The following is a 23637-nucleotide window of genomic DNA, read 5'->3' as shown; positions in this document are numbered from 1 at the left end:
CTTTACTAAATTCTCCATTGGACCTACTGTTTCAATCTCTTGAATGTATTACTGCTACTACTACTACATCAACTTAGCCACAATGACCCACACATCTGTATGAAATATTGTAACCATTTTCCTGTAAAAGCATCCTTACAGTTCATCAGAAATGACATAATTCTCCTTAAGGCTTTTGTAATGTGTGCTCTCTGGTATGGTGTGGTGTGGTGTAATTTATGGTGTGTAATGTTGTTATAGTGTGGTGCAGTGTGTGTTGTGTGGTGTTAGTTTTGTAGAGTGTGTTAGGTGGTGTGGTAATTACTGTGTTTTGTTATGAGGTATGGTGTGGTGTCTGCCATGTAAGATTGTGTGGTTTGTGGTGTGTGAGCAGTGATGTGTGATGTATGTGGTGTATGTTGTGTACGCTGTGTGAGTGTGCTGGATGTGTGATGTGTGGTTTCTGGTGTGTATTGTGAGTGGCGTGTAACATGTTGTGTGTAGTGCATTATGTGGTTTGTGGTGAGACCTGATGTGGTGTTTTCTGGCTCATGGACAGTGTTATGTGGTGTGTGGTGAGGTATGGTGAGGTGTGTGGCAGGTGTGATTATGTGGTATGTCGAATGTGTTGTGTGTGGTATGTTAATTGTGGTGTGTGGTGTAGATGATGAGTTATGTCTATTGTGTGTATGTTGGGTGTTGTGTGTGCTGTGGGAGTTGTGTTGGTTGTATGATGTATGGCTTCTGATGTGTTGTGTGTGATGTGTGATGTGTGTGGTATGTCATCTGTGTTGTGTTGTGTGGTGCATGGTGTGACTTGGGGTGTGTTGTCTATGGTGGGCTGTGGTGGTTGGTCAGTGGCATGTTGAATGTGTATACTGTGTGAGGTATGGCGTGGCATCATATATGGTGTGCTTTGTGGCATGTTGTGGTGTTCGTGTGTGATATGTATTGTGGTGTGGCTTAATGTGTGGTGTCTGGTTTGTGGTGAGATGTGGTGTGTAGTGAGGTGTTATGTGTGTAGTGTTAATGTCTTTTATGCTGCTTATGCAAAGCCTCAAATCTTAGGAAGGCAATTACATATACTCTGCAAGCCTTATAAGTCTTCATACAATGCATCAAAGAGTATATTTTACATCACTGCTAACTGTACCTTTTCCTACCCCACTCACAAATGGAGCAGTGGGACAATTATTATGTGCCTCTATGTGTTAGGTGTTCTCTCTCAAATAACTATAAGCATTCAAGTGTTGTGAACTTGAGCGCCATGTACCCTATAATATGAATTGCTAGGGAGAGAGTGAATGTATGGTGGACATATCTTAAATTGCTCTGTGACTATGTTGTGAAGTATGTATTGAAACATAAAGTCAGTGTTCTTGACTTCTGGTGTATGTTACGTACAGTCCCAAGATGTAACCACATGAACAAAATACAGAATATCATATCGGATTTGTGATTGGATTGAAGTGTTTCTAACAAATAGAATGCTGTTTTTCATGGTGGTTACAAATTTCATCAATTTTTATATTACGTTCACTTTTTTCAATGCGAAATTCAATGTTCTTCGTACAGTACTCGTTTTAAAATTATAAGGCTCTACCTGAAAGTGACTTTACACTTCTTTAAGTATAAATTTCACTGATTTCAGGACTATATTCACCGTTATTAAAGGGTAAACTGCGGTCTGGCGTCTGAAACTGGTAACTGTACTTTGTGTTAAAATGCTGTGTATAACAAGGAGACCAGCTATTACTCTTGTAAGATTTCGTTCTTTCATTAAATTCATTTGTTGTTGCTGATGATTTTATAAGAATGAATGAACATATCATAATTGCTTAGCTGTAATCAGACATGAATTTCATAAACATCATATGTTTTACATCTCTAGGAACCTGTAAATGGTTTGTTCCAGACAGAATGGAAAATGTATTTGGTGTACAGGGCAGTAGCTTCACGCTCTTGAAGTTTCCGACCATAATTTATGAAAACTTGCTAGCTGAATGCATGCCGAGCGCTGGAAATAGATTTTCTACATACTAATAGCATCATATTCCAGACGAGTAGTGTAGGACGTCTGGGCATCCTAGCAGGAGCTGCCTTGTACCTGGAAGTGGTTATAGATAGGAAGGCTTCTATTGTCAATCCCTGGCCCTGTTTGTTTGACATTCAACCACCAGATGGGCCGATGCTGGGTCGCTGGCGACTGCTACATTCATCTGCCATCACTTGGCAGTGCACCACATTTTGAAGGTAGTTGAGTTTTTTCATCATATAATATTTCACACAAAATGGTTAAACTGACGTTCTTCCTCATAGTATGAATTTACAGCGATTTTAATGGTTACAGTTCACCTCATAACTGCGCTTAGCTCTAAAATATTATTGCCACATGCTTGGTAAGTATAAGTTCACATTTTTTACGATTCTGTAGTGGCTGGTTATGTTGGCCCCAGCGAAATATCTACGATGTGATTTTTAAAAGCACAGTACCACATCGTTTTCCCTTTTTTTTTTTTTTTGTTCTTTGAGAACTGTACAAGTGTCCAATGCAAAGAGGATGAGTGTGCATCACTTGACGTTCCAGCTTTCAAGCCGAACGTATGTATGAGTTACAGGTTATTTTCGTGTTATATGAGTCCCCCTGTCACTTTTCAAAATGATACAAGCGTATTCCTGCATTTTTATCATCCTATCCTCCACTTTGCGTAATGCAGCTGAATCCACAGTATGCATGTGTCGTCTCTGTACACGGATCTGTCACTAGCGGAAGGTGCCACAACTCCAGATCGAGTGGGACTCAGTGCTCATGGCCTGATGTGGCCCTGCACGATCCAGCACGAACACAGCCAGCTTATTGTGGCTCGACTCTCGGCTGATGGTGTGTCGGAATGCAACCTAAGGTAAGTCAGTTACAAACTTAATTGTTTAAACGATGATGTCAAAGAGGAAAGGGAACTTTTTAAATTCTGGACAGCTGGACTGTAACTTGAGGCAGGCACTGGGTAATTATGACTTGCAGTCAGTTACTATGAACTGTGTTCTCACTGACAGGAAATCACAAATACAGTTTCTTAACTGAGACGATATTGCATAAACTCGCAATTTCACTGCAAGCCGCTTTTGTGGTACAGTGTCAAAAGCCTTTGGGAAATCTAAAAATACGGAGTCAATTTGAAATCCCATGCCAATAGTACTCAACACTTCGTGTGTGCAAGGAGCTAGGTTTTTTTTTTCTTTATTGTATTTCAATTCCCCATCAGGGCGGGCTGGCAGCAGCATATGAGCTGCTCTTCAGCCAAAAGCCATAGAACAAACAATAGAAGACAGTGAAAAATATACAAAGGAGAGAATATGGTGAACATAGATATAAAAAAGGGGGAACATCATAGAAGGCAATAGATAAAAAAGGGGCGACTGTAAAGTGGACATAAAAAACTGTAAAAAAGTAGCACACACAAAAGGCCACACACTGCGACAATTAAAAGAACACAAGGCATAGTATGACCGGAGCATAAAAAGGATCGACGGATGGCGTAGCACATAACAAACACTGACAGCGAACCTCAAGGCAGTACACAATTAAAATCACACCTCTTCACACACAGGAGAAACAGCACTAAACACAACACTGACGTGGCACACTGATGATGATCAAAATGGAGGATCTGCCAGGTGCAAGGAGATGAGGGAGGCCGGAAGAAGGGAGGGAGGGAGGGGAAGAGTGGGGGAGATGGGTGGGGGGTGCGTTGAAGAGGGCCAGGTAGGGAGGGATGAGGGAAGGAAAGAGGCAAGTATGGGGTGCAGGGTCTCGGGGGGGGGGGGGGGGGGAAGGAGGAAAATCCGCTCTGGGAGAAGGAGGGGAGAGGAGAAAGGGGCCCTGGGGAGGGGGGAAACAAGGCCAGGTTATAGTTGGAAGGAAGGGTAGATGCCACGGCGAAGTTCGTCATCCAGGAGGGGGAGGCGCTGGAAATTGCCCTGATGAAGGAGTGGAGAGTGTGGAGATGGAGGGATACAGTGATAGAGGCGCGGCAATGGGTGGGGGGTGGAGAGGAAGGGGGTAACCAGAGGGTGGGGGGGATCAAGCCTGCGGACAATGTAAAGGATGCGGAGATGTTGGAGGAACAGGAGGAGGTGGGGGAAGGGGATCAGTTCATACAGGAGCCTTGTGGGGGAAGGAAGGCGGATATGGAAGGCAAGGCGGAGTGCATGGCGTTCAAGGATTTGGAGGGCCTTGTAAATGCGGGTTGGGGGCGGAGATCCAGGAAATGCTGGCATAACAGAGGATAGGACAGATGAGGGATTTGTAGGTGTGGAGGATGGTAGAAGGATGCAATCCCCATGTCCCGCCAGACAGGAGTTTCAGAAGGTGGAGGCGGGAATGGGCTTTCCGCTGGATGGTCTGGAGATGAGGGGTCCAGGTGAGGTGTCGGTCGAAGGTGAGGCCAAGATATCTCAGGGTGGGGGTGAGCTGGATGGGACGACCATAAAGGGTGAGGTAGAAATCATGGAGACGAAAGGAGCGAATGGTGCGGCCTATGATGATTGCCTGGGTTTTGGAGGTTACACCAAGTGGTGAACTGGGTAAGGTGGGTTTGGAGGGTACGTTGGGACCGTTGAAGGGTAGGATAGAGAGCCAGGAAGGCGGTGTCATCAGCATACTGGAGAAGGTGGACTGGTGGGGGTGGCTTGGGCATATCAGCCATATACGAGAGATAAAGGAGAGGGGAGAGGACAGAGCCCTGGGGCACGCCAGCCGTGGGATAAAAGATACGGGAGTTGGTGTTGTGGAGGGTGACATAGGAAGGACGGTGCGAGAGGAAGGAAGCGACCAGACGGACAAAATTGATAGGCACAGCGTAGGTTTGGAGTTTAAAGAGGAGACTGGGATGCCATACACGGTCATAGGCATTTTGGAGGTCAAGGGAAACAAAAATGGCGGAGCCACGGGAGTTGAGCTGGATGGGCAGAAGATGAACGAGGCTTGGTCTTCCCCCTTACCACACTGGGTAAGGGGGAAGAGGTGGTGTTGAGTAAGGTGCTGATGGATATGGTGGGAGAGGATGGATTCAAAGACCTTACTGAAGACAGAGGTGAGGCAGATGGGACGATAGGAAGAGGTGGCAGAAGGGGGTTTGTTGGGTTTGAGGAATAAGAGGACGCGGGAGGTCTTCCACAGGTCAGGGTAGAAGCCAGTAGAGAGGTGACGTTATAAAAATGGGCGAGGACAGTCAGGAAGGAATAGGGGCTTTCTCGAAGGTGACGGTAGGTGACACAGTCGTGACCAGGGGCCATGTTGCGTTTGGACCAGAGGATAAGTTTAATGTCTTGTGCTGTGATGGGAGTGTTTATGTTGGAGGGGGGCAACTCTGCCTCAAGTACTGGAGACAAGGAGCAAGTGGAGCGACCGAGGTATCGGCACGTTCCATGACGGTGGGGAAAAGAGAATAATCAAAGTGGGGATCATCTGGGATGGAGAAGACCTCGGAAAGGTGGGAAGCGAAGTGGTTGGCCTTACTGAGGTTGTCAGGAAGGGGGCGATCGTTATGGGGAAGGGGGTAGTGGGGAGCGGAAAGGGAACCAGTAAGGCGATGGAAGGCGGACCAGTACTTGGAGGAGTTGATAGGGAGGGTGGCGTTGAGTCGTGTGCAGGTCTGACGCCAGTCTCGGCGTTTCGTTGCTGTAATAAGGTTCCGTACGTGGCGCTGTATTTGCCGGTGGCGTTGGAGTGTATCCCTGTCACGAGTGCGAGCTAGTTGTGTTCTTCGAGGTAATTCATAATTTTCGATCACAATATATGCTCCGAGATCCTGCTGCATATTAACCTAATGGGCCTTTAATTTAGTGGATTACTCCTATTACCTTTCGGACATCTCCGAAAGAACAGACACCACGCTTTCATATAGACATCTCCGAAAGAACAGACACCACGCTTTCATATAATCAGTATGCCTACCTGGGGAATGGATCAAGGTTCTTCAGTGCGGATGCACAAATGCGCCCGACCTCCTGTGGACACCTCAGAGTAGCGAACATGGAGGAAGTGCACAGGGAATGCGGATAGGTGGCGCTCGATGGGAGTCTGAATCGGCCGCGAAGCCCAGATAGTCCGCGCAGTTGCGATTACGCGGTGACCCAGATGGCGCATCTGCTAGTAAGCAGGACATCCCGGTTTCGAATCCGAGTCCGGTGCACATTTTAACCCGTCGCCGCCGATGCCGCATAATGTCCCGAAGCAGATGACAGTACTGACTCCCTCTCCGCCTTCATTTACGTGTAGTCTATCACAGCTGCGGATGGTGCATGGTGTGGGGCCTTTCGGACATGTCCGAAAGACCACGCATTCATATACGAGTAATTATCTAATGCACTAGAATTGTTGGCATAAGAGAGGCCTGATTTCATTGAGGATGTTAATATAGGAACAGAGATCACTGAACACGACCCACTTGGAGTAACAAAGCACACATCAAGATACGAAGAGCTAAAGCAGTAAGCAGTGAAGTCTACATGTTCATTACAATGTATGAAGAGGAGGTTATCGCATGTCCTAGATTGGAGTTCGAATCTTTTCATCCAGGTAGCAGTGGACATGTTAAGAAGAAGTGTCCACAGTCCAAACGAATAGTCGACCGAACTCTATGTGAGTATTTACCTACAAGAATAATTAAAAAGTGATGAGACCACCACACTTGGCATACATAAAATACAGGGGAAATTTTTCAAAGTGCAGCACCTAATGCAGCGTGTCGGACCTCCTTTTGCCCGGTGCAAAGCACCCGACGTCCCATGGAGTCAACAAGTCAATGAAAGTCACTTGCAGAAATAACGAGCGGTGCTGCCTTTATAGTGGTCCATAGCAGCGAAAGTGTTGCCAGTGCAAGATTTTGTTCACGAACTGATCTCTCGATGATGCCCCATAAATGTTCGGTAGGTGGCCAGATCGTACGCTCTAATTGTCCAGAATGTTATTCAAACCAGTCGCCAACAATTGTGGCCTGGAGACATGTTGCATTGTCATCCATAAAAATTTCATTGTTGTTTGGGAACAGGGAGTCCATAAATGGTTGCAAATGGTTCAAATGGCTCTAAGCACTATGGGACTTAACTTCTGAGGTCATCAGTCCCCTAGAACTTAGCACTACTTAAACCTAACAAACCTAAGGACATCACACACATCCATGCCCGAGGCAGGATTCGAACCTGCGACCGCAGCGGTCGCGCGGTTGCAGACTGCAGCGCTTAGAACCGCTCGGCCACTCCGGCCGGCAAATGGTTGCAAATGGTCTCCAAATAGCCGAACGTGATTATTTCCAGTCAATGATCGTTTCATTTGGGTTAGAGGACAAAGTCCATTCCATATCAATATAGCCCACACCATTATGGAGCCACCATTAACTTGCACAGTGCCTTGTTGAGGGGTCCAAGGCTTCGTCGGGTCTGGAACCCCACCATCAGCTCTTCTCAAATGAAACTGGGACTCATCTGACAAGGCCCGATTTTCAGGTCGTCTAGGGTCCAACCGATATGGTCACTAGCACAGGCGAGGCTCTTTAGGTGATGTCGTTCCGTCAGCAGAGGCATTCGCGCCGATCATCTGCTGCCATAGCCAATTAACGGCAGATTTCCCCGTACTATCATAACGGATATGTCCGTCGTACGTCCCACACTTTATGCTGTTATTTCATGCAGTGTTGCTTGTCTGTTAGCACTGACAATTGAACACAAACACTGCTGCTCTCGGTCGTTAAGTGAAGATCATCGGCCACTGCGTTGTCCTCGGTAAGAGGTAATGCCTGAAATCTGGTATTCTCAGCACACTCTTGACACTGTGGATCTCGGAATATTGAACTGCCAAACGATTTCCGAAGTGAAATGTCCCATGCGTTTAGCTCCAATTACCATTCCAGCTTGGCGCGAAAGAGTGATTCAATCTTACTGGGTCATGTTTACGGGGCAGACTCCAAGCTCCTGTGCTTCCCCCGATCGAGCATAAAAGTGAAGTATTTTGTGGGAAGGTTATACACAGCTGCACCGGAGCCACCACGCGAGTAGGACTTGTGAGTGTGTGAGCAAGGCGATAACTTTGGAGCTCATGGTTAATTCCGTATCGGGGGACTTGTTATATAATGAAAAGGCGATTGTACAGTAAGGAATCGGCAATAGCAAATTCACATAACCTCGTGATAGAAGAGTGGATGTAATTGTGTATGCGACCAGAATGAGTAGGTTCGTGATACTTGAATGTAACGTGGAAACAATTAACTGTGTCGTACTAAAGTGTTCTCACATTACATTCTCTTCATTATTATTAGAATATTTTGGAAGGGAATCAATTATACAAGAGTGTGGGAAAAGAAACAGTGTATGCGTCGTAGGCTCACGGTCAAAAATTTAGTTATTGACGCATATACCTTGGGAGTAAGTTCGCTCTCCAAAACTGGCTACTCATGACTGTCCAATGCCTAATTTTTAATCAGCCACATTATAGCAAGTAATAACAAACTACAAATCGATAAATAGTACGGAAGCAGCTTACAGGCCTCAGGGCCTTTTGAATTACCTGTCACATTCTTCACAGGATTTGCGAGTGAATTAGCTCCACTCCTGACCACAATTCACCGACGTTCGCTTAGGTAGAGATGAATTCCCTGTTACTACAAGTAAGCACAGGTCACAACTCTCAGTTTACTACAAAAAAAGGAATAGCAATGAGCCACGGAACTGCCGTCGTCTATCACTCACATCTACTCATAGTAGCAACCTAGAAGATATTCCGAGTTCGACATCATAACTTAAACAGAACACAAAGCGATTAACTATTGATACTTCTCCCTTCTTGGATCCAAGAGACCCCCAATGGTTTTGGCACTGAGAAGGAATAATGAAAATAAGAATTGACAAAATGTTTCCATACACCCGTCCAGTTTCATCGCAAACGGTCAGACAGACACCAACTTAACTCGTATCGATGTCTCGAAGTAAATAAATTTTGCAGAGAGCGGAGTTTTCGTATGGCGGTCGCTATACATATTGCTCGCCACTAAAGTTGTAACATCATGGATGTGGCATGTAACAAACGTCTACTTGATCTGAAGCGTACTACTTTCTTGGGTACATAAGTGTCATTAGTATTCTACTGCAAGCGATCAGACTATGTAGAGACAGTGCCACTGGACACAATAGTGGCACAACACCGTCTTTTCTACTTCTACATTTACAAAGATTACGCAGCGGATTTCTCATCCAGAAATCGCATGTAAATTTCGTTTGTGTGTGAGAAGATCGTGTTACGTGTCGTGAAAGAAAGACAAAAATGCACCATCATATGTCGGAGTTCGACAGCCCAAGGACCATGGCTAATCGACACTGTGGTCCATTGTTTCGCGATGTTCCTGCTTACATTGGTCGGGATGGCACGACTCTGATGCCAACAGTGTCAATATGGAATCCATAAGCTTGAGAGAGTCGTACTCAACGTTACGCGAGATCTCAGTGCCTCCACGAAACTAGGGCCCGTGGGGGAGGACATATTGTTCCCTCGGCCCTGAAGTATAGTACTCCGAGTCGGGGAGCGGGCTTGTTTGCAGGCAAGACAGGTATCGACCATTGTTGCAACATCTCTTGACACAGCCACTGGACACTATAGTGGCACCACATCGTCTTTCCTACATCTACATCGGTACTCCGCAAGCCAGTGTGTGGTGCGTGGCGGAGGGTAGCCTGTGCTACTAGAAGTCATTTCCATTCCTGTCCACTCTCAAACAGAGCAAGGAAAATCGACTATCTATATGCCTCCGTTTGAGCGCTGATTTCTCTAATCTTCATTGTCGTTGCGTGAAATTTACGTTGGCGGAAGTAGAATCGTTCTACAGCCAGTCTCAAACGCCAGCTCTCTAAATTTTCTCAATAGTGCTCCTCGAAAAGAGTTTCACCTTACCTCCAGTGATACCCATTTGTGTTCCTGAAGCATCTCCATAACGCTTGCGTTTTGTTCGAGCCTAACGGTAACACATGTAGCAACCCGGTTCTGAGTAACTTCGATATCTTTCTTTAATCCGACCTTTCGGAGATCCCAAATACTAAAGTAGTACTTAACAGTGGGTCGCACTTGTGTCCTACATGCGGTCTCCTTTACAAATGGACCACACTTCCCTAAAGGTCTCCCAGTAAACCGAAGTCAAAAATTCGGCTATCCTACTAAATCCTTAGGCCTACGTGCTCATTCCATTTCATACTGCTTTGCAACGTTACGCCTAGATATTTAATCGCTGTGACTCTGTCAATACAGTATTAGTATTAATACTGTACTCGAACATTATGGGTTTCTTTTTCCTACTCATCTGCATTAGCTCACTTTTTTTTCGTTTAGAGCTAGCCACCATTCATTACACTAACTAGGAATGTCTACGTCATATTGTATCCTCTTACAGTCGCTCAACGACAACACCTTTCCACACACCAGCGCATCACGATTAAATTGCCACAGGATGCTGCTCATCCAATCCGCCAGGTCATTCATGTACGTAGAAAATAATGGCAGTCCTATCACACTTCCCTAGGCCACTCCCGACGGTACTCCCGTCTCTGATGAACACTCGCCGTCGACGATAACATGCTGTGTTCTGTTAGTTAAAAAGTCTTCGAGCGACTCAATTACCTGGGAACCTGTTACGTATGCTCGTACCTTCTTTAAAAGTCGACAGTATGGAACCATGTCAAATGCCTTAGGGAAACCTGCGAATATGGAATCCGCCTGTTACCCTTCATCCATGGTTCACAGGATTCCATGTGAGAAAAGAGCAAGCTGAGTTTGGCACCAGCAATACTTTCTGAAACCGCGCTAATTTGTGGACAGAAGGTATCCGTTTAGACGAAATTTATTTTATTCGAACTGACTACACGTTCGAATCGATGTTAAAGATATTAGTCTGTAATTCTGCAGGTCCGTTCTTTTACCCTTCTTAATCACTGGAGTCAACCTGCGCTGTTTTCCAGACGCTCGGAACTCTGGACTGGGCGAGAGATTCGCGATAAATGCAAGCTAAGTAAGGGACCAATGCTACTCTTTGTAAAACCGAAGTGGGATTCCATCAGGTCCTGACGACTTGTTTGCTTTCAACTCTCATTTGTTTCTCTACACCAGTGGATGCCTATTACTATGTCCTCCACATGGTAGTCTATGCGACCGTCAAATGACGGTATGTTTGTACTGTTCTCCTGAGTGAACGATTTCTTAAATGCCCAATTTAAAACTTCGGCTTTACTTTTGCCATTTTCTACTGGCGCACTAGTTTCGTCAACGAGTGACTGTATAGAAGCCTTAGACCCACATAGAGGTTTTACGTAGGTCCAGAACTTTCTCGAGCTCTCAGCGACAGCTATTGGTAGGGTATGACGATGGTAGTTATTGTAAAATTCCTGCATCGGTGTTTTCACAGACGCATGAATTTCTGTTAACTTTTTCCTGTCGTCATTTTCGTGTTCTCATTGAACCGAAATTACAAAAGCCTTAGCTTCCATAGTATTTTTCGTCTTTTCAGACAAGTCTTCCATGTTTACTGGTTTCTGACAGGTGGCAGTATCTCGGATAACAGAGAGCGATCCTTGCAAGGAGAACTCACGTCGTTGGGTTTGCAGTAGATTAAAACTACACTGTATCGGGAACGAGCCATTAAGTGATTTGCGCTGGAGCTATTTTTTCGAGTGGGTGCGCAGTACCGTATTTGGAGCCCGGGAAGCCAGCCCGCAGCACTACCCTCCGGGTTGTCTCAGGAAACTTCTTCAATTAATTACTTCCAAATGTTTCATTTTCAAGATTTCTATCCAAATGCTTTGCGAAAAACTTGTCAGTAGTAACTATGAAGTATTTTGGATTTGGGTTGAATTTGCAGGTAGTATATCAATGCTGAGGACATATTTTCTACATGTTACCAGCTGAAAAATTGAAGCAAGATGATTCATTATTAGAAATATTTGATTCCGGATCCTTGCTGAGAAAAAGTAAAGCAAGGTGATTCGTTATTAGAAATATTTGATTTCGGATCCTTGTTGAAAAAACAAATATTGAGATTTTGTGTTAACTTGATATTTCACAAGGCTGGGGAAATTAGCATATTGAAAACACTACATACAATGTCTGATACATCGGAATGAAGTAAAGTTAAAATAAAGGTATGAAATACGATTATTTTAAGTTTATCAGTCTTCTGACTGGTTTAATGTCAGCCGCATGTACATCCTGTCCTGTGACTACCCCTGCATCTCAGAATAACATCTGCACACAACGTCCTCGAGTAATTGTTGGATGTATCCCAGTCTCTGTCTTCCTTACAGTTTTCCTGTCTATGTCTGCCTGTACTACCATAAAAGCTGTTCACCGCTGTTGTTCCCCGCTGTCTTAACACATTCCCCATCATCCTGTTCGTTCGTGTAGCCAGTGTTTTCCAGACGTTCCTTTCCTAGCCGTTTCTGTACAGAACGTCCTCACTTCTTACCTTACCAGTCCAATTAATTTTCAGAACCTTTTCGGAACACCAGGTAACAAGTACTTCAATTCTCTTCTTTTCCGGTTGTACGATAGTCCATGATTCACTTCCATGCAATGCTGTACTCCAGGCTTCCACTCTCAGCAATTTCTCAGCCAAATAAGGCCCATGTTTTACACTACAGGATTTCTTTAAGTGAGGAATTCCACCTTTTCCTGCGCTAATCTGCTCATTATAGCGTCCTTACATCTTTCGTCACGTATTATTTCGCTTCCAAGATCGTCTAGTATTTGGTCCCCAATTTCCATTTTGAGTCTACCATTAATCTCATTTCTGCTGCTCCTAATTACTTTCGTCTTTTTATGGTTTGGCAACGGCCTTGCCGCAGTGGATACACCGGTTCCCGTCAGATCACCGAAGTTAAGCGCTGTCTGGCGTGGCCGGCTCTTGGATGGGTGACCATCCGGGCCGCCATGCACTGTTGCCATTTTTCTGGGTGCACTCAGCCTCGTGATGTCAATTGAGGAGCTACTCGACCGAACAGTAACGGCTCCGGTCAAAAAAAAAAAAAAAAAAAAAAAAAACATCATAACGACCGGGAGAGCGGTGTGCTGACCCCACGCCCCTCCTATCCGCATCCTCCTCTGAGGATACACGGCGGTCGGATGGTCCCTGTAGGCCACATGTGGCCTGATGACGGAGTGCTTTTTATGGTCTACTCTGAATACGTATTTGAGTTCATTAGAGCGTTCATTCCATTCAACAAATCCTCTTACTGTTTCTCACTTTCACCGAAAATAGTGATTACTGACATCCTTTTACCATGAATTTCAGTTCCGTTCCTGAATCTTTCTCTTATTTACGTCATTTCTTATTTGACGAATAGTTCGAACAGTGGGGCGCAAGGTCTGCCTCCCTGCCTAGAGTGTTCTCCACCGGCTCTCCAACGTCAACCCCGCAGCTGCGGTGTTACAGCCCATAGGCGGTGACGGCCGTGCCGTGCGGTGTGGTGTTGCAGTGCGAGGGCCCCGGGCTGCCGCTGGCGGGCGTGCACGACGCGGTGACGCACCGGCTGCAGCGCGTGCTGTTCGACACGCGGCCCTGGAGGACCCGCCGGCTGGACGAGCTGGCGCTGCCGCAGCGGCAGAGCTTCGAGGTGCCCCTGCAGCAGGGCTACCGCGCCCACGTGCAGCTGTTGCTGCCGCCCTCGTGGCGCGCCGAGCTGCGCGACGCCGCCTTCCCCGTCCTCGTAGAAGTGTAAGTAGCACACTACACTAACATACACTCCATCACTACCTACCGCACCCACTTGCAGCTGCTGCTGTCGCCCTCCTAGCGCGCCGATCTCCATGACACCGCCTTACCCGCCCTAGGTCCTTGTAGAAGTGGAAGTACCGCACTACACTAACCAACACTACACTACACTCCATAACTGACTACCGTGCCGACGTACAGCTGCTGCAAACTGGCACACCGAGCTGCACGACTTCACCTTCCCCAGCCTCATAGGAGTGTAAGTGCCACATTACACTAACCTATACTACACTCATAAGTGGCTACCATGCACATGTCCAGCAGCTGCTGCCACCCTCCTGTTGGGCTGAGTTGGGCAACGCCGCCCTCGTCATCCTCACAGAAGTGTAAGTACCGCACTACACTAAGCTAAACCACACTACACTCCATCACTGCCTACCGCACCCACTTGGAGCTGCTGCTGTCGCCCTCCTGTCGCGCCGAGCTCCGTTACACTGCCTTACCCGTCCTTGGTCCTTGTAGAAGTGGAAGTACTGCACTACACTAACCAACACTACACTACACTCCATAACTGACTACTGTGCCCACGTCCAGCTGCTGCGAGCCTGCACGCCGACCTGCATGACTTCACCTTCCACAGCCCACAGGTGTGTAAGTGCCAAACTACACTAACCTACACTACACTACACTCATTAACTGGCTACCATGCACACGTCCAGCTGCTGCTGCCACCCTCCTGATGTGCTCAGTTTGGCAACGCCTCCTTCCTCATTCTCACAGAAGTATAAGTACCGTAATACACTAACCTAAACTACACTACACTCCATCACTGACTACCGCGCCCACATCGAGCTACTGCCGCACTCCTTAAATCCCGAGTTCAGCGACATGGCCATCCCCTTCCTCGCAGAAGTGTAAGTACCATGCTACACTAACTTACACTGCACTACATAGTTCTCTATATCTCTAACATGGCAGGGCCAATGACCATATGTTTAGCTGTTGCTGGCTCACTGTTTGCGTGTGTAGCTGGGCGACATAACTCGACCATCCTCGGAGAAGTTTCTACGACGAAATGATGACCACACACCTAAAGGAGAAACTTGACAGCATAGATGTCATAAAATAGCACAAACATATTACAAATAACTAACAAAATAGCACAAGAAAAAAAACAATAAAGCAACTCATCTCATTTATACACAATAGCATTTTACCAAAAAGTAGGAAGTCAGTAAATATGTAAATTCAATGTTGAGAATATTGCTGCAAGTGATGCACAGACATGACAACTGATAGACGGGGAGGGGGGAGACATTGGTGGCGCTGAAAAGACTTTTAGAGCAGAAGTTGTACCATTTCAAGGATGGACCATTTGAAGAATAAGAGAATAAGACAGGTTATAGGAGTTAGGAAGACGCTAAACGATGCTATAAGAAACAAAAGAACTATTATGGCGGGGCTCTCTAGACGGGTGGGTAAAAGCGAAGCGGGATGTAGACTCCACAAGAGGAAAGCAAGGGATGATGCCCACAAACAGCATGGAAGGAAAGTGTCGACGGGGCCACGCTGACCACAGACCTAAAGGAAGGAGACTGGCTATATATAAATACACTGAAGCCCAAAGAAGCTGGTTTAGGCATGCGTATTCAAATACAGAGACATGTAAACAGGTAGAATACGCCGCTGCGGTCAGCAACGCCTATACAGGGTGTTACAAAAAGGTACGGCCAAACTTTCAGGAAACATTCCTCACACACAAAGAAAGAAAATATGTTATGTGGACATGTATCCGGAAACGCTTACTTTCCATGTTCATTTTATTACTTCTCTTCAAATCACATTAATCATGGAATGGAAACACACAGCAACAGAACGTATCAGCGTGGCTTCAAACACTTTGTTACAGGAAATGTTCAATATGTCTTCCGTTAGCGAGGATACATGCATCCACCCTCCGTCGCATGGAATCCCTGACGCGCTGATGCAGCCCCGGAGAATGGCGTATTGTATCACAGCCGTCCACAATACGACCACGAAGAGTCTCTACATTTGGTACCGCGGTTGCGTAGACAAGCGCTTTCAAATGCCCCCATAAATGAAAGTCAATAGGGTTGAGGTCAGGAGAGCGTGGAGACTATGGAATTGGTCCGCCTCTACCAATCCATCGGCCACCGAATCTGTTGTTGAGAAGCGTACGAACACTTCGACTGAAATGTACAGGAGCTCCATCGTGCATGAACCACATGTTGTGTCGTACTTGTAAAGGCACGTGTTCTAGCAGCACAGGTAGAGGATCCCGTATGAAATCATGATAACGTGCTCCATTGAGCGTAGGTGGAAGAACATGGGGCCCAATCAAGACATCACCAACAATGCCTGCCCAAACGTTCACAGAAATGTGAGACCTGAGTTTCTCCTGGCGTATACAACTTTCAAATAACTTCCGGGAATTCAGCCAGGTAACACTTTCAGCGACCGCCGATATTTCGGCGGGAGAACACCCCGCCATTTTCAAGGCAAACTGCAACTGACAGGCAGCGTACATGCAAATTTAAAACCTCGGTTCTCGGACTGAAGCAGGAAAGATAACACACACACACACACTGAACACTAGTGCCACCAAAGATGACCAAAGTCAGAGCTATCGATAGTGAGACTATGAATTCGCAGGTGAGGCAGCATTGACTCTGTCCCTCTGTTTTTTGACAAGGGAGAGAGCCGGATTCCAAACAGAGTTTAAACAGAAACCTCCATCCCTGTTAACGAGGTTGCTCGCTAATTTAATCTCAACTGCCTCCCTAATAACACTGCCCCAATAGCTGGACGTGCATGCCAATATCTATACATTTCTTATGTACAAAAGATGCAACGTTTACTATCTGATTCAGCGTAACGCAGAATCGATGCTGACCCCACGAAAGCCGGCCGCGGTGGTCTAGCGGTTCTGGCGCTGCAGTCCGGAACCGCGGGACTGCTACGGTCGCAGGTTCGAATCCTGCCTCGGGCATGGGTGTGTGTGTTGTCCTTAGGTTAGTTAGGTTTAAGTAGTTCTAAGTTCTAGGGGACTTATGACCTCAGATGTTGAGTCCCATAGTGCTCAGAGCCATTTGAACCATTTTTTGAACCCCACGAAAAGTGTTGAGAGAAAGACCAACAGCCTCCTGAAGAAATGTGGTTTGTTGCAGGACACTATCAAGAGGCTTAACACCTATAGTGCCGTTCCCCCTAGGTTATATGGCCTTCCAAAGGTTCATAAAGAAGGGGTTCCTTTCCGTCCTATAGTGAGTAACATCGGCGCTCCGACATATCGTGTATCCAAGCATCTTGCTTCTCTGTTGAGTCCACAAGTAGGACGGTGTGAACATCATATCAGGAACTCAGCTGAATTTTTACGTCGTTTGGAGGGACTGAGGCTGAATGACTCTGATATTTTAGTGAGTTTCGATGTGGTCTCTCTCTTCACTCGTGTTCCTCTGATTCGTTGCGGTTAATTGAGGCCAGGTTTGGTGCTGATTCAACTAATCTCTTGAGGCATGTGTTGACATCCACTTACTTTTTATTTAATGACCAGTATTACGAGCAGACAGATGGAGTTGCGATGGGTAGTCCGTTGTCTCCTGTGATCGCAAATTTGTTTATGGAAGACTTCGAGGAACGTGCATTGGAGTCGGCGCCTTTAAAACCCGCCTGTTTCTTTAGATACGTTGACGATACCTTCGTTGTTTGGCCTCACGGTAGGGAGAATTTGAATGTCTTTCTAGAACATCTGAACTCGATCCACCCGAACATTCGTTTTACGATGGAGGTGGAAGAGGATGGTTGCCTTCCCTTTCTCGACGTGTTGGTTAGGAGGAAGGATGATGGATCATTGGGACATGCAGTCTACAGGAAACGTACTCACACCGACTTGTACTTACAAGCTAATAGTTGTCACCATCCGGCTCAGCGTGAAGGGGTTCTTCGTACCTTGGTACACAGGGCATATGTCGTTTCTGACGCTGAGACTTTGCCAGCTGAGCTGTCCCATCTTGAAGTTACATTTCGTCAAAATGGTTATAGTGATAGACAGATTGAACGTGCGTTGCGCTATCGACCAACTGTACATCGGGTGATCGATGATAATTCTGAGTCAACACCTAAGTCTACTGCCTTTTTGCCTTACGTAGGAAACACGTCCAATAAGATCGGTCGTATTTTACGGAAATACGATGTGAAATGTGTTTTCCGACCTCCATCTAAAATTAGAGCACTTTTGAGTTCCGTTAAGGATGATCTTGGACTGCGTAAGGCGGGTGTATATCGTATTCCTTGTAGCTGCGGCATGGCATATATTGGTCAAACTATCAGGACCGTGGAGGACAAATGTACTGAGCATAAACGGCACACACGATTACAGCAGCCAAATAGATCTGCTATTGCCGAACATTGCTTGGATACTGGTCACCCCATGTTATATAATAACACCGAGATATTGGCATGCACGTCCAGCTATTGGGACAGTGTCATTAGGGAGGCAGTTGAGATTAAATTAGCGAGCAACCTCGTTAACAGGGATGGAGGTTTCTGTTTAAACTCTGTTTGGAATCCGGCTCTCTCCCTTGTCAAAAAACAGAGGGACAGAGTCAATGCTGCCTCACCTGCGAAGTCATAGTCTCACTATCGATAGCTCTGACTTTGGTCATCTTTGGTGGCACTAGTGTTCAGTGTGTGTTTGTGTTATCTTTCCTGCTTCAGTCCAAGAACCGAGGTTTTAAATTTGCATGTACGTCGCCTGTCCGTTGCAGTTTGCCTTGAAAATGGCGGGGTGTTCTCCCGCCAAAATATCGGCGGTCGCTGAAAGTGTTACCTGGCTGAATTCCCGGAAGTTATTTGAAAGTTCACAGAAATGTCGCGTGTCAACACCAGCGCCGAAGTCAACATTACCTTCCTTCAATTGGGCCAACTGGCGGTGAATCGAGGAAGTACAGTACATACTGACGAAACTAAAATGAGCTCTAACATGGAAATTAAGCGTTTCCGGACACATGTCCACATAACATATTTTCTTTATTTGTGTGTGAGGAATGTTTCCTGAAAGTTTGGCCGTACCTTTTTGTAACACCCTGTATAAAACAAGTGTCTGGGCACTTGTTAGATCGGTTACTGCTGCTAAAATGGCAGGTTATCAAGATATAAATCAAATTGAACATGGTGTTATAGTCGGTGCAAGAGCGATGGGACACAGCATCTCCGAGATGGCAATGATGCGTGGATTTTCCCGTATGACCATTTCACGAATGTACTGTGAATACCGAGAATCCGGTAAAACATGAAATCTCCAACATCGCTGCGACGGAAAAAGATCTGCAAGAACGGGGGACTGAAGAGAATCGTTCAACGTGACAGAAGTGAAGCCCTTCCGCAGATTGCTCCACATTTCAGTGCTGGGCCAGCAGCAAATGTCAGTGTGCTCAACATTCAACGAAACATCATGTATATGGGGTTTCGGAGCCGAAGGCCCACTCGTGTACCTCATGACCGCATTTCACAAAGCTTTAGGCCTCGCCTGGGCCCTTCAACACCGACCTTGGACTGTTGAGGACTGGAAGCATGTTGGCTGGTAAGACGAGTCTCGTTTCAAATTGAATCGGGACGATGGGCGTGTACGGCTATGGAGGCAACCTCATGAATCCGTGGACCCTGCAAGTCAGCATGGGACTGTTCAAGTTGGTGGAGGTTCTGTAATGGTGTGTGGCTTGTGCAGTTGGCGTGGTATCTGACCCCTGATACGTCTAAATACGACTCTGTCAGTTGACACGTACGTAAATATCCTCTCTGATCACCTGCATCCATTCGTGTTCATTGTACTTTACAACGGACTTGGGCAATTCCAGCAGGACAATGCGACATCCCACACGTCCAGAATTGCTACAGACTGGCTCCAGGAACACACTTCTGAGTTTAAACACTACCGCTGGCCGCCAAACGCCCCAGACATGAACATTATAGGGCATATCTGCGATGCCTTGCAAAGTGCTGTTCAGAAGAGATCTCCACCCCCACGTATTCTTACAGATGTATGGACAGCCCTGCAGGATTCATGGTGTCACTTCCCTCCAGCACTGCTTCAGACATTAGTCGATTCCATGCCATGTCGTATTGCGGCACTTCTGCCTGCTCGCGAGGGCCCAGCACGATAATAGGCAGGTGTACCAGTTTCTTTCGTTCTTCAGTGTATTTCATAGGCATTCAGTGGTACTGGTTTTTCATCCAATAATTCTGATCCTATACTTTCATATCAGGAAAAGCAGGGAGCTCATAATGCAGTGAACAAGTTACGGGTTTTAATTTCGCACTATGTAACAAATATGTTGAGTTATTTTGACAAAATTATGTGCATTTTTTGAGAAATTACCACCGTATTTTCCTTTTTTTCTGGTTATGGGCACTAAAACAATCAAAATACCCTCAAACCATCAGCCTTGTGACGTTGCAACACTTCGCAGTTACGAATAAATTTAGTAGAGGTAGTCATGATGTATTCATTATCGTCTCGAATGAATAATATTACGTCATTAATTTGTTGTTTGTTTGCCGGAAAACGCCTGCAGTCCGTTTACGCATTGAAATTCACACGCCTCAGTACTGTAGCCCGTGGTACGCTGCTAGAGAAACCAAAAAGGAATGATGCGGTAGTTCGCTTTTGTTTGTTTGAAGGGAAAAGGGCTGCAACAATCCATGCTGAGTGAGTGGCAAGAATTCAGCACCGTATGATAGAGTGGTTAGGTGGCGCAATGGTTTGCATTGTGGTCATACAAGTCCGAATAACGAAAGCGAAGTGAAGTACCAGGAATCACAAAAGAAACGAAGGCATTAGTGTTCGAAAACAGGCCTATCGCAAGGGAACCGATAGAGGAAAACTTGAAAATCAGTTGTGGATCAGTTTTAAACATGTTCCACGACATGCTGAACACGACAAAGGTCGCTGCCCTCTGGGTTCCGCAACCGCTCACACCATTTCAAAAATCTACTGAACTGAGGCAGTAGCGGAAGCGTTGCACCTGTGTCAGGCAAATCCAGATGGCTTCCTTAGCCCCCTAATCAGCGTGGACGAGTGCTGACTATATCACTATGGGCTCGACACAAAGAGGGAAAGCAAGCAGTGGAAACTGGTGGAATCACTGATACGAGAGAGCTGAACACATCCGACCGTCATGGGACAAGGGGATGCTGAGGATTTTTGGGGCTGCCGTGGTGTGTTGCTAACAGATTATACTTGTATGGTGCAAACGGTCACAGGAACATTCTACCGAAACCTCCTCAATAAGTTACAGAGGCTGTGAAGCATCGACGAAAGCTGTCCAATGGGGTATTTTTCTAGGCGATAACGCACCAGCTCATTCTGGGCAGGACACAGTAACTATTGCTCCTTCTGTGGGATGTCAGATTTAGTTTCGCCCTCCACATTGTCCTGACACAGTATTCCGTGGCATCTTCTTCTTTTCTCAGAAACTACTACGTGCGAGGTTTTTACGGAATGCTGACGAAGTGATTATCGAGGTAGATTCTTTCCTAAAATAAGAATATGCAGACTTCTATAGAGAACTGCTAAGACAGCTATAGCTGGAAAAAAAATGTGTCGCATTAAAATACGACTGTGTAGAGGAGGACTTAGCCCATCAGCGAGTTTCATTATCAGAGATTCATTCTTTTGATATGACAAGTAAAACTTTTGTCTGCCATTACTACAGCACTTGTGTGACTCTCAAACTGTTGTTTGTGGGAAGTTGAGGGTGTGGATGCGTGTTGCAGTAACGGGCGGCCGGGCAGCCTGGCGGTGAGCGAGCGGTTCGCCATCGACTGGGGCACGTACATGTCCAGCCGCAACGACGTGGTCTACGTGAAGCTGGACGTGCGCGGCTCCAGGGGGCAGGGCAGTCGCGCGCTCTTCCGCAGGCTCGGCGGCGTCGAGGTCCAGGACCAGATCGCCGTGCTCAGGTAGGCCTCACCGCTCAACGCTCACCGCTCACCGCCTGTGGCCGTCGCTCCGACGTGCCACGTGAGTCATACCCACGTGCTCTGGTAGTCGAACTGCTGCCAGTCACACGTGCTACATGCCTCGTTGCCAGCTACCCCAACTCAAATCGCGGTATCAGGGTTTTACGATAATACAGCGATGTGCAGACCTTAAGGGTGAAACTCACTTCCACACGATGTGTCACTGCCAAGTCACATTTCTCCATGAAACATGGCCACACATATAAATAACTCCTACATAATAATACAGAAGGTAAAGGGGTGACAATTATTGAACTATGTGAAATAAAATCGCCATAACTCCTGAACGGTTTGCGTTAGGACGTTCAAACTGCACGATTTGCCGCGGGGCCTGATGGGAATTGTATGATTTGGTTTAGCGACGAAGTTCACTTTCATTCGGATGGGTTCGTCAATAAGCAAAATTGGCGCGTTTGGGGGACTGAGAATCCGCATTTCGCGATCGAGAGGTCTGAAATGGCTCTGAGCACTATGGGACTTAACAGCTATGGTCATCAGTCCCGTAGCACTTAGAACTACTTAAACCTAACTAACCTAAGGACATCACGCAACACCCAGTCATCACGAGGCAGAGAAAATCGCTGACCCCGCCGGGAATCGAACCCGGGGACCCGGGCGCGGGAAGCGAGAACGCTACCGCACGACCACGAGCTGCGGACTCGAGAGGTGTCTTCGGCCTTAACAGGTGACTGTGTGGTGTGCAATGTCCAGTCATGTAATAGTCGGTGCGATATTCCTTGATGGCACGATGGCTACCGAACGGTACGTGAAGGTTTTGGAAGATGATTTCATCCCCATGACCCAAAATGACCCTAATTTCGACATGATGTGGTTCATGCAAGACGGACCTCGACCCCATCGAAGTAAGAGAGTGTTTAATGTCCGGGAGGAACATTTTAGAGAGCGAATTCTGGCTCTTGGGTACTCAGAGACCACTGGCATTGGCCTAGCTTGGCCGCAATATTCTCCGGATGAAAACATATGCGACGCCTTTTCGTGGGACTATATTAAAGACAATCTGTACAGCATGCCGTAGCTTTTTTTCATCTATCTGTATCCGGATCCCGCTCCGGCTACTGCCGGGTCTCGGTGCTGACGAGTCCTCTCCATTTGGCTCGGTCCTCCCACAACTTTTCTTCCTCCACTCACTGCCAGGTCACACCTCTCTTTTCCACAGATATTCTCACTCCCATTTTCCACCGTATTCTTGGGCGCCCTCTAGGTCTTTTTCCATTCATCTTTAGTTCTTCCATAATTTTGGGGAGTCTCTGCCCATGCATCCTCTTAACATGCCCATACCATTTTAATCTCTTTTTTTTTTTCAATTTCTTCTCTCATACTTTCTTGTTTAAGGTCGTTTCTAATCTCTACATTCCTTACTCTGTCCATTCTTGTTTTTCCCTTAACTGCTTGCAGTCTGCTCCAGTCCCTTTCTGTCATGTCCATGTTTCCCCACCATAGGTGACAATAGGGAAGTAATAATTCTTATACATAAGGAGTTTTGCATTTTCTGAAACTTCCTTATTCCAAATCAGGTGTTCTATTCTTTGGTAGAAGTTGCCTCCCTTCTGTAAACTCCTATTAATTTCGTTGGTTATTCTTCCATCCCTAGATATTTCAGGCCCTAAATAAGTGAGACTTTCCACCACTTTGAGGGGTTCTCCATTCAAGGTAACATTTCCGTTGATTCCTTTCTGTCTTCCTAATACCATTACTTCACTCTTATCTTTATTTAGTTTTAATCCATACCTTTTCATTATTTCCTTCCACGCATCAAGTTGTAACTGTACATCTACCTCTTTATCACCCTATATTACCATATCATCTGCAAAAATGGTCTTTTTCTTTTACTCTATCTTTAACTGCGCTATTGTCC

At 46.3% G+C, this 23637-nt stretch overlaps 1 protein-coding gene across 3 annotated transcripts in view; it reads left to right on the top strand.

The window, feature by feature from the left end:
• The window catches only part of LOC126262714 (inactive dipeptidyl peptidase 10), a 1533490-nt gene that overhangs the window by 1420647 nt on the left and 89206 nt on the right, over positions 1-23637 (top strand). For all 3 annotated transcript variants that reach the window (XM_049959500.1, XM_049959499.1, XM_049959498.1), the window contains exons 14-15: positions 13486-13724; positions 21516-21701. In XM_049959500.1, the coding sequence (XP_049815457.1) occupies positions 13486-13724; positions 21516-21701 (425 nt within the window). The remainder of the gene's footprint in view (positions 1-13485; positions 13725-21515; positions 21702-23637) is intronic.

Source organism: Schistocerca nitens, chromosome 6, assembly GCF_023898315.1.
Source record: "Schistocerca nitens isolate TAMUIC-IGC-003100 chromosome 6, iqSchNite1.1, whole genome shotgun sequence".
Taxonomy (NCBI): Eukaryota; Metazoa; Arthropoda; class Insecta; order Orthoptera; family Acrididae; genus Schistocerca; species Schistocerca nitens.
This window is presented reverse-complemented; position numbering and strand designations above follow the sequence as displayed.